Source organism: Bufo gargarizans, chromosome 2, assembly GCF_014858855.1.
Source record: "Bufo gargarizans isolate SCDJY-AF-19 chromosome 2, ASM1485885v1, whole genome shotgun sequence".
In the NCBI taxonomy this organism is placed as follows: Eukaryota; Metazoa; Chordata; class Amphibia; order Anura; family Bufonidae; genus Bufo; species Bufo gargarizans.
The window spans coordinates 280,734,909-280,750,627 of NC_058081.1; the positions used below are offsets into that span (position 1 = coordinate 280,734,909).

Below are 15,719 nucleotides of genomic sequence, written 5' to 3' on the forward strand. Positions count from 1 at the left end.
AGGCTGCGCTACGATCCGCCCCGCACCTGAGGGGTTAACTTCCGCGGATCGCAACACCTAGTCATAAAGGTCGGGTGCCAGCTATGTGATTTTGCCGCCGGCACACACCTCCTGTGTTTGTATTAAACGTTAGTTATTAAAACATTAAAAACATTAGTGGCACAGTGTGCCCTCCACCCCCCCAACCCCAGTATTGAAAACATTGGTGGCGTGGTGCACCCCCCCAACCCCAGTATTAAAGTCATTGGTGGTGCAGTGCGCCCCCAACCCTCCAGTATTAAAGTCGTTGGTGGCAGTGGCCAGAGAGTCCCCTCCCATCTCCTGATTGGTGGTGCAGTGGCAGTGTAGCCCTGGGGTTTCAATCAGTTACCATGGCAGCCAGGGCGCTACTCAAGCCCTGGCTGCCATGGTAATCTCCCTGTGTACTATGCACTGGGCAGCAGGGAGAGTGTAAGATCCTATTCACCCTAATAGAGCTATATTAGGGTGAATAGGAAAAGGGATTAAAATATCCCAGGTTCTAGCCCCTAAGGCTAATAATTATTAAATAAAAAGTTAAAAAAAAAAAAGTTGAAAAAAAAAATAAATATTAAGTTTAAATCACCCCCTTTCCCAATTTTACATATAAAATATATAAGCAATAAATAAACATATTACATATTGCCACCTCCGAAAAGTCCAAACTATTAAAATATAAAAAAAATATCTCCTATGCAATGAACGCCGTAACAGAAAAAATAAAAATAAAAACCGTGTGATTCGCAATTTTTTAGTCACCTTGTCCCCCCAAAAAATAGGATAGGACTGTTCAATTTTGGCACGGACGTTCCATAAAATGCGGAATGCACTTGTCTTTTTTGGCGTTTTATTTTTTTTGCGTGGTATCAAATGGTATAGAGTATCACAATACTTTTTTATGGTAACGAAATAGAATCATAATCTGGGTATAGTGACAACCCTAGTGGTGAAAAAGCAAAAAAAAAAAAAAAACATGTGTGGGATAAATTATGTGATAATTATATAGTGCGGGTTATTATGGACACGGTGATACCAAATATGTGGATGTGTTTTTTTTTAGCATTTTTCCATTAAAATACATTTTTCCAATGGAAAAAGGTGTATTTTCTTTTTTTTTTTTTGCGTGAAGATTTTGTTTAAAATAAAACCTTAATTCTTTATTTTACACTTAGCCCGACAAGGGGACTTTGACAGGCGTTCTTCTAATAATTTCTATATTACACTGTGCTGCTTATGCAGTACAGTGTATTATACTGTCAGTGCTATACAGAAAGGCACTATCAGGCTGCACTAAAGAGACACAGCCTAATAGGGCATACATTGAGGGCAGGCTTGGGGACCTGGTGCCAAAGCCTGACAAAGGGAGCCTCTCTAAACCACTTAGATGCCATGGTGCTATTGACTGCGGCATCTAGGGGATTTAACGCTCCAGGCCATTAGAACAGGAGCCCGGCAGTCATGCAACCAAACCACCGGAGGAAAAGGGAAAACCAGAACCTATAGAGAAAAGTTATACTAGAAAGATCTGTACCTCTTCCATGTTTTCGACTCACTCCCGGTTTTGGCTTACAAATACTGATGAAAAATACTGACTAAATACAGAACATGTGGAAGTGGCCTTAGAGAGGAAAATGGAGCATTTTAAACTAGGTGAATATCTGAATACTTTTGTCCATTACAACTGTACCAACTAGGGTTGGGCGATATACCGGTATCACGATATACCGCGGTATTAAAAAAACGGCGATATGGCGATATCGCCGTTTCCTAAATATCGCGGTATTTCGTGACGTCATAGACCGCTTCTAAATCCGCGGCCGCCCGCCCCAGCGTGAAGTACCGTACGGCACATTTACAGAGTACTTGCGGCGCTCTTATCCATTCGGCCGGCGTGAGGGAGGGAAGGAATACTGTGACTCGCATTCCCGGCACCCGACCTCTGAGAGGACTCTGTGATCCGCGCAATTAATCCCAGCGCGGTGATCACAGCGTCCTCTCAGAGGTCGGGTGCCGGGAATGTTCTTAAGTCCCTGCATTGGTGGCAGCAGTGGGCAGTTCCGATCGGAGCCCCAGCAGTGTAATGCTGGGGCTCCGATCGGTTACCATGGCAGCCAGGAAGCTACTGAAGCCCTGGCTGCTATGGTATGTTAGTGAGCGGCATTATACTCACGTGCGCAGTGGCCGTCGGGCGCTCCTTTTTCTCATAGGTCTGTGCGGCGCATTGCTAATGCTATAAGTATTAGCAATGCGCCGCACAGACAGAAGAAGGAGCGCCCGGCGGCCACTGCGCACGTGAGTATAATGCTGCTTACTAACATACCATAGCAGCCAGGGCTTCAGTAGCTTCCTGGCTGCCATGGTAACCGATCGGAGCCCCAGCATTACACTGCTGGGACTCCGATCAGAACTACCCACTGCCACCAATGATGGGGGGACGACCCTGTGGCCTCCAAAGATTAATATTGGGGAGGGAGGAGGGGGGGGCCCACTGCCACCAATGATGGGGGGACGACCCTGTGGCCTCCAATGATTAATACTGGGGAGGGAGGGGGGCCCACTGCCACCAATGATGGGGGGACGACCCTGTGGCCACTGCCACCAATGATTAATACAATTAACGTCTCCTTGTGGCTGCCTAGCTGCCCCATACAGTGTAACGTCTCCTTGTGGCTGCCCCCATACAGTATAACGTCTCCTTGTGGCTGCCCCCATACAGTATAACGTATCCTTGTGGCCGCCCCCATACAGTATAACGTATCCTTGTGGCCGCCCCCATACAGTATAACGTATCCTTGTGGCTGCCCCCATACAGTATAACGTCTCCTTGTGGCCGCCCCCATACAGTATAACGTCTCCTTGTGGCTGCCCCCATACAGTATAACGTCTCCTTGTGGCTGCCCCCATACAGTATAACGTCTCCTTGTGGCTGGCCCCATACAGTATAACGTATCCTTGTGGCTGCCCCCCATACAGTATAACGTCTCCTTGTGGCTGCCCCCATACAGTATAACGTCTCCTTGTGGCTGCCCCCATACAGTATAACGTCTCCTTGTGGCTGCCCCCATACAGTATAACGTCTCCTTGTGGCTGCCCCCATACAGTATAACGTATCCTTGTGGCCGCCCCCATACAGTATAACGTATCCTTGTGGCCGCCCCCATACAGTATAACGTATCCTTGTGGCTGCCCCCATACAGTATAACGTCTCCTTGTGGCCGCCCCCATACAGTATAACGTCTCCTTGTGGCTGCCCCCATACAGTATAACGTCTCCTTGTGGCTGCCCCCATACAGTATAACGTCTCCTTGTGGCTGGCCCCATACAGTATAACGTATCCTTGTGACTGCCCCCCATACAGTATAACGTATCCTTGTGGCTGCCCCCCATACAGTATAACGTATCCTTGTGGCTGCCCCCATACAGTATAACGTCTCCTTGTGGCTGCCCCCATACAGTATAACGTCTCCTTGTGGCTGCCTGGCTGCCCCCATACAGTGTAACGTCTCCTTGTGGCTGCCCCCATACAGTGTAACGTCTCCTTGTGGCCCCAAGTGTTTTTTTCTTCTAAATGGGCATTTATCGCGATATATATCGTTATCGCGATAAATTTCTTAATATCGTTATCGTGGGTATATTTTTGATATCGTCCAACCCTAGTACCAACCTTCTGGTGCTTTTGAATTGGTTCTTATTACTGAACATAAATCTGTGATTGCTTGCTCTGTAATTCTTTTCTTCCAATATATAATATACCTAAAAAATAAACAAATGTAATTTTAAGCACACATTTTAAGGGGTTGCCCAGAGTTAAAAGCATGGCTGTCAATGTGCTGTGTCTGGTACTACAAAATGGGCCAAAGCTGTAACATCACGCAAAACCCGTGTAATAGTGTGGCACTGATCTTGGAAGAAAGGAGCCATTTTCATTTCTAGGCAAGCACAACATTACCAAACATCTTAGTTTCACACACGGGGTGCCATACAGTATTTAAACCTACACTGCCCTTTGGAATAGAAGCTTACAACACTGAAGAAATGAAATCTGCATCAAATGTTGATTTGTAAAGACGAAGGCGAGAATGAGGGATAAAACCTGTGCTTCAGAACTTTAAAATCAGCAATGTGAATCCAACGAAACAAAACTTGTCAAATGGCAGTTACCCTGTGCGAAAACAAGCTCCAACCCAATTGTAAGCGTTTAACACACAAGGAACACATCAGTAATACATTGTACATTATTAGCAGTATTCACTCTGCTGGCAGAGCTACATAGTTGAGGGGTAAAGTAGTTTAAACATATCTAGATTGAGGAAAAGAAATTCGATTCCTCCTCTCCTCGTGCTGTGACCACACTTCACCAACCCCTGTTGCAGAAAACTTTCGTTTTTTTCCATTATTTTTTTTATTGTTGCCAACTTAAAAGAGCCATAACCTTTTTATTTTTCCATATAGCTGTATGAGGACTTGTTTTTCTGTGGGACAAGTTGTATTTTTAAAGGCACCATTTAAAGGGGTATTCAGGTTACAAGTTATGCCTTTTACATTGGACCTCTGGGACCCCACCAATTAAGAGAATGGGGGGCCCATGTGCTCCACTTGAATGCAGCACCAGTTGAGAACGTGCACAGATGCTTCATTCAAACTCTATAGGACTGCTGAGAAACAGCCGAGCACTTGGCTATCTGCGGTCACACAGAGAGATGCTCAACCACTACTCCATTCATATTGGGGTCACAGGACCCCTGTTCTCATGACCTGATCTAACAGTTATCCAGAATCCAGTGTTGCCATATTCTGGGATCCATCGCTTTTTTTTTATTTTACTGTCAATAGAGATGTGGGTTTTAATTTTTTTGTGGGGTCAGGTGTAATTTTATTAGTACCATTTTGGGGTACACATTTTTGGGAGGTGAGGTGACAAAAAAAAAATTCGGAGTAATTCTGGCTTTGTGTTGTCGTTTTTTTGTTATGGTATTCATGGCACAGGGCGCATAAATTACATTACATTCATTCCAACTGTAATCTATGGGAAAACAAAGCAGTAATTATAACTGCAGCACCACAACAGGAGAAATGCTGTCTGTAGTGCAGTGTAAATGCAGTGTTAGTGCTCATTCACACGACCGTAGGCTGTCCACGCCCGTATTGCGGACCCACTGAATTGAATGGCTCAGCAATCCGCAAGATACACCATGGTGTGGAGGAGCGGCATGGATCAGAAGCCCACGCATGCACTACGAAGCGCTTCCATGGGCGTTTGGGTCCGTACCTCAGCACTGCAAAAGACAGGACATGTCCTATCTTTTGCCTTATATTGCGGATTTTAGACCCATTCAAGTCAATGGGTCCGTGCTGCAATACAGGATTCACAAATCACTGACAAAAGGAACGTTGTATGGGATTGCCTAAAATCAATCTTTATTAGAACTCTCTAAAATTAGATGGGAAGGACACACTCTACCTAAATTTAAACCCTCCTAGTTGATAAACATCTGTCCGCACCGCCTCCAGCGACAAAACCCCAGACAGACGGTGTGCCTGGAGCACACGTATCACCGCGTGCACAGTCGCAATGGTGTGGACACAAATCAACTACAAGGACCACGTGAGTGTGACTACTCGACAGGGAGTGCAGTAACCAGCAAATGCACCCAATCCTGATGTAGTCCAAAGCAGTGTATGACTGCTCCTGTGCTATCGCCACAACAGGTGTCTCACAGTGGTGTATGCGGCGTTGGTGCCATTAATCAGTTACCCGGCAACTTGGTACACAAACCTATTCACCCTATTGCCCTGGGTCTAAACACCCGTTGATAAACATCTGCCCACACTCAACAGTTAGCTGGACACAGCTACTGTGTTATGAGCAGCTGGGACTGACTAGGCTGTCTCTAGTCCTTAATTTGCCCCCACTAGCTGCTCGACGCGTTTCACCATCTCTGGCTCGTCAGGAGCAAAGTGTATTGGGGTGGACAAACAACATAGAGGCCGCCAGCCTCATATCCTGAGGCTGCGACAACAACAAAGGAATGGCCGTACGTGGCCGCAAACACGCGCAGGTTAAAAGGAGGAGGACCCTCCCCTCCACAGGATCGAGTCCCCGGAACGGCCCAATGGAGGGGCTAGAGGCACGGCTGCGCCGCAGTTCAACCCCACCCCTCCCGCCGGCGAACTCACTGGAGAGATCGCATGGGGAGTGTCAAAACACTCCTACTGATTACAAGGGACCAATCAGCGGTTTCTTTTAAGAGCCAAGACAAGTCTTGTAGCTGCAAAGCATCTGAGTGAAAGGGTTCATCATGAGTATGTTGAAGATGGCACGTATACAAATGACATGAAATATAAGTTGCCAAACATCCTGGCAGCATAGCCGGATACCCTAAGTATATATATTGGATGCTTACATGAGAGCGTAACATCCGCTCAATGAATTGACACATATTGACATAACAGAATATCCTGAGTGTATGTATAAGATTATTGCATGAGACCGCCCTATAAAATGACACATGTGAAGGACCTCTATATATAGGGACCCCCGAGAAAACCAGGAGGTACCATATAGACACTTACGGTGAAGAAGGGAGCATAGACACCTATGTCATATACAAAACAGGGATGTCGTGACTCCGAGTACGGAGTCAAGTGGCTCATAAAGACTGCATTGGAGAAAGCAGAAAACAAAGTTGTACCACATGGACCCCTCCAATAAAGAAGGGAGCATGGAAGTCCATGTGAGTAAATGACTAAAGGAATATGGCGACTCCAGATGTAGAGTTAGCTGCTCACAAGGGCTACACTAGAGAAAGCAGACAAAGGAGTTGTATTCATTGAGGCCCACTGCGCTTCTTTTTGCAATAGCCTCTCATCAAAGTCCCCCCCTCTAGGAGACCTTCTGACCACCTCCACCCCTTGAAATTTGACCACATCCACATCAATAATTATGCAACATGGAGACGTGCCTTGCAATTGGGGTATTTCACCTTTACGAACAACTCTTCTGCGGAATTCACGCAACGTTTTCCCCACATACTGTTTGCCACATCTACATGTGGCCAAGTACACAACCCCATTCGTTCTGCAGTTGATAAATGATCTGAATGGTAACGTTTTTTTGAGCGACGGTGCAGGTAAATTCATTACCAAATTGAATGGCACAACACGCCACACATCCCCCGCATCGAAATGTCCCTTTGAGGTTGGTACCCAGCCATGTGGTAGTTGTGGGGGCCTGAAAGAAGCTGTGAACCAATCGATCTCTTAGGTTGCGTCCCCTGCGATACGTAATTAGAGGTTCATCCTCGATAAGATGGCCTACATCGGGGTCAGATTTTAAAATGCCCCAATACTGTGTGAGAAGCTCTCTTACAGTTTAATGTGACACATAATATGTGGCAATGATGCGCATCTTTTGTTCTGTCTCGGATGATTTCGGTATTAATAATGTGTACCGATCCAATGCCAGGGAATGCTGATAAGCATAGGCACGGATTGCCAACGGTCGTGTGAATGAGCCCTTAGAGTTCTTTGTAGCTTCTCTTTTATCTGGTTAATAGATGTGGTTCCTAAATGGCGGACCTTCCCTATTAAGGCTACTTTCACACTAGCGTTCATAGGTCCGTTCGTGAGCTCCGTTTGAAGGAGCTCACGAGCGGACCCGAACGCCTCCGTCCAGCCCTGATGCAGTCTGAATGGAGCGGATCCGCTCAGACTGCATCAGTCTGGCGGCGTTCAGCCTCCGCTCCGCTCGCCTCCGCACGGACAGGCGGACAGCTGAACGCTGCTTGCAGCGTTCAGCTGTCCGCCTGGCCGTGCGGAGGCGAGCGGATCCGTTCAGACTTACAATGTAAGTCAATGGGAACGGATCCGCTTGAAGATGTCACCATATGGCTCAATCTTCAAGCGGATCCGTCCCCCATTGACTTTACATTGAAAGTCTGAAAGGATCCGCTCAGGCTACTTTCACACTTAGAATTTTTTCTAAGTTATTAATGCAGACGGATCCGTACTGAACGGAGCCTCCGTCTGCATTAATATGATCGGATCCGTTCAGAACGGATCCGATCGAACGCTAGTGTGAAAGTAGCCTAAATCAGTATTCCCTAATAGGATATATGATCATGTTTTTTAATCCAATCAAGCCTCTTTAATCTGTAGAGATAATTTAACAACATTCCTGTAAGAACGACAAGAATTACACCAAGTCAACTCAGCCTGGCCTCACAGGTCACTTAAGGTTTTCTCCCCCCCCCATCCTATTCATTAGAATAGAGCTTTTCTGTGTTCACTTCTACAGACAGATATAGAGCTGGCAGCTGATAGCAACCAGCCCCATGCATTAGGGGGATAGGCAAAAAGCAACATTAACTGCAAGGAAAATTTTCTAGCTGTCCGCCCGGAAGCCATGCCCTGGTTTATAAGGCTCCATTCAGACGTCCGTAACGTGTTTTGCGGATCCACGGATCTGCAAAACACGGACAGCGGCAATGTGCGTTCCGTATTTTGCGGACCGCACATTGCCGGCACTAATAGAATATGCCCTATTCTTGTCCGAATAGGACATGTTCTATTTTTTTTCGGGAACGGAATTGCGGACCCGGAAGTGCGTGTCCGCAATTCCGTATCCGGATAGCACATCATGCTGCCCCATGTAAATGAATGGGTCCGCAATTCCGCTCCGCAAAATGTGGAACGAAATTGCGGATGTGTGAATGGACCCATAAATTGAAGAAAGTGGATATATAGTTTAAAAGATACATCTGTCAGATTGTTTGATCACATTGACCTGCAGAAACAATGAAGCACAATCGGCAGCAGGTCCATACCATAACTCCAACCTGCTGTGGTGTACAACATGTCCAGATTTCCTGGAGAATCTAAAACACCTACCTCCTGAAATTTGCTATTAATTTGACATCAGCAATGACCAGCTTATGCTCAATAATCATGTGTTTCAGAAGTCCATCCTTCTCTTCCCTTTCGTAAGACTCTTCACAAAAGATGCACGGCACTGAAACATCCTCCCCTTGGTCAGAGTCCACAAAGAGACTTTCTGGTAATGAAAGAGATTCCAAGATGCAGTCTTTGGTATCTAAAACAAGAGACAACATTAATGCTAATATATATACACACACACACACACACACACACACACAGTGCTGCCCATAAGTATTCATACCCCTGGCAAATTTTGACTTAGTTACTTTTATTCAACCAGCAAGTAATATTTTGATGGGAAATGATATCGGTGTCTGCCAAAAGATAAGACCATGTACAAGAGGCATTATTTTGGAGAAATACATTTCTCAGCTTTTATTTACATTTGAGCAAAAAGTGTCCAGTTCAAAATTATTCATACCCTTCTCAATAGTCAATAGAAAAGCCTTTATTGTCTATTACAGCAATTACAGCAAACGCTTTCTATAATTGCAGACCAGCTTTTTGCATGTCTCCACAGGTATTTTTGCCCATTCATCTTTTCGAATGAGCTCCAAATCTTTCAGGTTGGAGGGTCTTCTTGCCATCACCCTGATCTTTAGCTCCCTCCACAGATTCTCAATTGGATTCAAGTCTGGACTCTGGCTGGGCCACTCCAAAACGTTAATGTTGTCTGCTAACCATTTCTTCAGCACTTTTGCTGTGTGTTTTGGGTCATTGTCATTCTGAAATGTCCACTGGTGCCCAAGGCCAAGTTTCTCTCCAGACTGCCTGATGTTGTCGTTGAGAATCCTCATGTATTGCTCTTTTTTCATGGTGCTGTTTACTGTGATTAGGTTCCCTGGTCCATTGTCTGAAAAACACCCCCAAAGCATTAGGTTCCCACCACAGTGGGGATGGTGTTCTTTGGGTTGAAGGCTTCTCCTTTTTTACGCCAAATGAAGGAAATATCATTGTGACCAAACAATTCAATTTTTGTTTCATCTGACCATAACACAGAAGACCAGAAATCTTCCTTGTCCAGATGAGCTTTTGCAAAGGCCAAGCGAGCTTTTGTGTGCCTTATCTGGAGAAGTGGCGTCCTCCTTGGTCTGCAGTGTGCAGTGTCCGTTGGATTGTCTGTCTTGAGACATTGCCACCAACAGAGCCTAGATTCACCAGGATGGCATTGGTTGTGATCCTTGGATTCTTTTTCACCTCTCTAACTATCCTCCTGGCCAGCTCACTTTTGGCTTCCCACCACGTCCTCTGAGATTTTCCACAGTGTGGAACATCTTGTATTTTTTGCTCAAATGTAAATAAAAGCTGAGAAATTTTATTTTTTTCCACAATAATGGCTCTTGTACATCGTATAAGGCCTCTTTCACACTTGCGTTGTCCGGATCCGTCGTGCACTCCAATTGCCGGAATTACACGCCGGATCCGGAAAAACGCAAGTGAACTGAAAGCATTTGAAGACGGATCCGTCTTCAAAATGTGTTCAGTGTTACTATGGCAGCCAGGACGCTATTAAAGTCCTGGTTGCCATAGTAGTAGTGGGGAGCGGGGGAGCAGTATACTTACAGTCCGTGCGGCTCCCGGGGCGCGATCACGTCATCCATGCGCGTGGGGCGCCCTGACGTCACGCTGAAGCGCCCCGGGAGCCGCACGGACGGTACGTAGACTGCTCCCTACTACACTTTACCATGGCTGCCAGGACTTTAGCGTCCTGGCAGCCATGGTAACCATTCTGAAAAAGCTAAACGTCGGATCCGGCAATGCGCCGAAACGACGTTTAGCTTAAGGACGGATCCGGATTAATGCCTTTCAATGGGCATTAATTCCGGATCCGGCCTTGCGGCAAGTGTTCAGGATTTTTTGCCGGAGCAAAAAGCACAGCATGCTGCGGTATTTTCTCCGGCCAAAAAACGTTCCGGTCCTGAACTGAAGACATCCTGATGCATCCTGAATGGATTTCTCTCCATTCAGAATGCATGGGGATAATCCTGATCAGGATTCTTCAGGCATAGAGCACTGACGACGGAACTCTATGCCGGAACAAAAGAACGCAAGTGTGAAAGAGCCCTTATCTGTTGGGAGACACCTATGTCATTTCCCGTCAAAAAATTACTTGCTGGTTGAATAAAAGTAACTAAGTCAAAATTTGCCCGGGGTATGAATAATTATGGGCAGCAATGAGTATATATATATTTATATACATATACATACACATACATATATATATATATATATATATATATATATATATATATATATATATATATATATATAATGTCTGAATGTCCACTGCTTTATAGTAATAAAAAAAAATTATATACAGTTGAGTAGTATAAAATATACAAGATTCCTGGTCGGACAGAATCTGGTATATGTATTAAAGTAAATAACATTCCTCCTCCACAGATAGTAACATGCTTGGAGATGCATTTCAAGCAAATTCTCTGGAGAAATGGTAGCGCAGGTCTGGGGATGGTTCTTCATTACACTGCTGATTATTAGTGCCACATTTTTTGTATGCAGTTTTATGGCAAGATTAAATAAAACAATAGCAGATATAACTAAGTTTTATTACACTTTACGATGAGAAAAATCAGGGGCTAAATGGATAAAATATGCTGTATCTGAAATTTTGGTGTGCAATTAAAAACAAAAAAAATAAAAATAAAATAAGAATTAAAACAATAACATTTTATGTGAAGGAGGGGTATATACAATACATTTTATGCTATCACAAAGCTTCAGATTTTACCTCCCGGCACAGCTACTACACAGAGAATGGAGCTGTGTTTTCCGGCTGAGAACACATGACTGGTGGGGTCCGACACCCTGCACCTCCAACTATCTGATACTGATGATCTACCCTTGTTATAACAATATTTTAATAGCTGACTGGAAACAAGAAGATCATAGTACAAAAAAAAACCTCAAAAACAATATGCCTTTACTCCCTAGTTACCACCTATATGCTAATTGTGTGCTCCATCACATTATACACTGCTCATTTCCATGGTTATGACCACCCTGTAATCCAGCAGTGGTGGCCGTGCTTGCACAATATGGGAAAAAGCACCAGCCTCTCTGGTGGTCGGGACAGTGGGACCATATACAGGTTAGTGTTTTTTCCTATAGTGTGCAAGCACAGCCACTACTGATGGTTTGCTAGGTGGTCGTAACCATGGAAATGAGCAGTGTATAATGTGATGGAAAAAAAAATGAATCCAGACAGCAAAAGAGGCAATATGAACAATCATTAGTAAGTGCATTGTATTTATCTACATGATAAATGCTATTTTTCTGAAGTGAGACAACCCCTTTAAGCCTTGCCACAGGCACGGCTTAACAGGCAGTTTCATTTGGCAGACCTGGGGGCCTTTACAAGGCCTGAGGCTGCCATAGCAACTGATCAGAGTTTAGCAAATTCACCACAAAGCTCCGGAGGACAGATGGAACCCCATTCTCTTTGTTTAACTGCCCAGATGCAATGGTGACTATTGACTTATCTCCGTTCCTGGTCATAGCAGTCGAGTGAAGTGAGACGACCCCTTTAATAAGTAGCCAGTAAAAATCCAATAGACTGCAAAAGAGTAGTATTGAAGTCTAAGGAATAAACAATAAAAGGATTGCATGTTAAAGTCCCATAAGGGGACTAAAAAGTACAGTAGAAAAATATTTTAAAAAATATATATAAAAGAAAAATATTAGAAATTCTAATCACTACCAATCTTATATATAGAAATAAACATAATTGGCTTTGCAGCATCAAAAATTTCTGATATATGTAAACATAAAGATATTTATCTACAGCAGTGAATGTCATAAAGGAAAAAAAATATGAAATAGCCAAATTACTATTTTTTATCACCTCTCCCCTCAAAAAAAATTCTATAAAAAAGTGATCAAAAAGTCGTGTGCATTCCAAAACTAAACTTTGCCCCTCAAACCCCCATGGAGAATACGGTGATGCAAAGAAATAATGTGTTTTTTTTTTCAAAGGTTAACTTTTTTGAAGTAGTAAAACTTAATAAAAACTATATAAATTTGGTACTGCTCAAATTGTACTAACCCACAAAATAAGGCCAAAATGTTATTTTTAGCGCATGGTGAAAGCTGTAAAAACAAAAACCAGAATGATTTTTCAACCCATTTTTCAATACCTCATAGCGTAAATTAAATGTTGCCATTTAAAAATGTAACTCCCCCCCCCCCAAAAAAAAAAAAAAAAAAAAAAAAAAAAGAAGCCTTCATTGGGCAATGTGAACAGAAAAAAAAAAAGTTATGGCTCTTGGAAGGCGGGAAGGAGAAAATGAAAAAAACTAAATTGGCCGGGTCCTGATTATACATGAACTGTTTATATAGGAGTCAGAAAGATAGTGAAGTCAGAAGGATTTGCTGTCTATATTGCCCTGCTTTTCAGCCACAATGTAGATATCAATATCTTTATGTATCACTATGTGCACAGGGCAAACACAATAACTATAGTAATAGCTAAAGTATCTACAGTGTGCATGGTAACAGGTGATGTAAAGCTGCCTTCCTAGCTATGTTTAAATGTGATCCAGTGCGTGGGAGTTCTGGTTAATATGGGTTTGTTAGTATTAAGCGTTGCCATGGCAAGCCAGCAATTTGAAACATGAAGAGTAGAGAAATAAAATATATCTCCAACTACATACATTTTAGCCTTAATTTTCTAAATGACCCATTATCAGGAATATAAAATGGACTGCATAATGGAGAAGATGAAAACCAGTAACTAATGTATGGCTTAATTAAAACGTACCTGACGTTTCAGGCGACTTTCAGAATAAACTGCCATGTGTGTACATGAGAAATATCACCATATCCGAGAAGCAGCATGAGGAGGACATAATACAACAGCAATGAGCAGCGTAGCTGTGACTCCACCACTGGAGCGAGACAGAACACTCACAAGAGCCAGAAGCAGCATGAGGAGGACATAATACAACAGCAATGAGCAGCGTAGCTGTGACTCCACCACTGGAGCGAGACAGAACACTCACAAGAGCCAGAAGCAGCATGAGGAGGACATAATACAACAGCAATGAGCAGCGTAGCTGTGACTCCACCACTGGAGCGAGACAGAACACTCACAAGAGCCAGAAGCAGCATGAGGAGGACATAATACAACAGCAATGAGCAGCGTAGCTGTGACTCCACCACTGGAGCGAGACAGAACACTCACAAGAGCCAGAAGCAGCATGAGGAGGACATAATACAACAGCAATGAGCAGCGTAGCTGTGACTCCACCACTGGAGCGAGACAGAACACTCACAAGAGCCAGAAGCAGCATGAGGAGGACATAATACAACAGCAATGAGCAGCGTAGCTGTGACTCCACCACTGGAGCGAGACAGAACACTCACAAGAGCCAGAAGCAGCATGAGGAGGACATAATACAACAGCAATGAGCAGCGTAGCTGTGACTCCACCACTGGAGCGAGACAGAACACTCACAAGAGCCAGAAGCAGCATGAGGAGGACATAATACAACAGCAATGAGCAGCGTAGCTGTGACTCCACCACTGGAGCGAGACAGAACACTCACAAGAGCCAGAAGCAGCATGAGGAGGACATAATACAACAGCAATGAGCAGCGTAGCTGTGACTCCACCACTGGAGCAAGACAGAACACTCACAAGAGCCAGAAGCAGCATGAGGAGGACATAATACAACAGCAATGAGCAGCGTAGCTGTGACTCCACCACTGGAGCGAGACAGAACACTCACAAGAGCCAGAAGCAGCATGAGGAGGACATAATACAACAGCAATGAGCAGCGTAGCTGTGACTCCACCACTGGAGCGAGACAGAACACTCACAAGAGCCAGAAGCAGCATGAGGAGAACATAATACAACAGCAATGAGCAGCGTAGCTGTGACTCCACCACTGGAGCGAGACAGAACACTCACAAGAGCCAGAAGCAGCATCTCCAGCTCTGTGTTTCTGTGTCTCTGTCTCCCTCCAGCAGCTCACTCCTCCCCACTCATAGAATGTAACCTGATCCCTCAGTAAGCTAACAAGATGGATTTTAGTTGAGTTGAGAGTGATTATTCAGTTCAAGAGGCAGGGGAGGAGAACAGGTGGTTCATAAGAGGAGAAAGAGGCATTTTTATTCAAATAATATAAATTTCAACGTTATTCACTTGTAAAATTTATTTATGCAAAGCATGTTGATCTGTATAGTGCCATCTGCTCTTTGATTTTTTTTCCTTATTTCTTTGACCTGCTCATAGAGATGGCCGCACATGCTCAGTGTCATCCTTCAACTGCCTCCTGAGCTCTGATAGGGAGAGCATGGACACGCCCCTGAGCTGTGATAGTGAGAGCATGGACACGCCTCCTGAGCTGTGATAGTGAGAGCATGGACACGCCTCCTGAGCTGTGATAGTGAGAGCATGGACACGCCTCCTGAGCTGTGATAGTGAGAGCATGGACACGCCTCCTGAGCTGTGATAGTGAGAGCATGGACACGCACCCTTAGCTGCAGCAAAAAAGACACGCCCCTTGAGCTGCCAGCTTGATATAAATCTAGCAGAGCAATGAATGGGGAAATCTCTGGATCCATGTGAGCTACAGGGCTGGTTCTAGCTTTGTTAGAAAGAGATTATCATGTACTTTATGATGTCTGCTATTCATTTATTACATTAGTCATGGGATAACCCCTTTAAGGCACCAGCAAAGTAAATGAGCTTTCAGCAATTCTCAATCGGATGTGGTTGACACTGGCCTGTTTCAAATTTGCAAC

At 44.4% G+C, this 15,719-nt stretch overlaps 1 protein-coding gene across 3 annotated transcripts in view; it reads right to left on the reverse strand.

The window, feature by feature from the left end:
• ZNF277 (zinc finger protein 277) overlaps positions 1-15,719 on the reverse strand; it is an 81,314-nt gene that overhangs the window by 39,039 nt on the left and 26,556 nt on the right. For all 3 annotated transcript variants that reach the window (XM_044280325.1, XM_044280327.1, XM_044280326.1), the window contains exons 2-3: positions 8,908-9,109; positions 3,683-3,771 (exon numbers count right to left, since the gene is read on the reverse strand). In XM_044280325.1, coding sequence (XP_044136260.1) covers positions 3,683-3,771; positions 8,908-9,109 — 291 coding nt within the window. The remainder of the gene's footprint in view (positions 1-3,682; positions 3,772-8,907; positions 9,110-15,719) is intronic.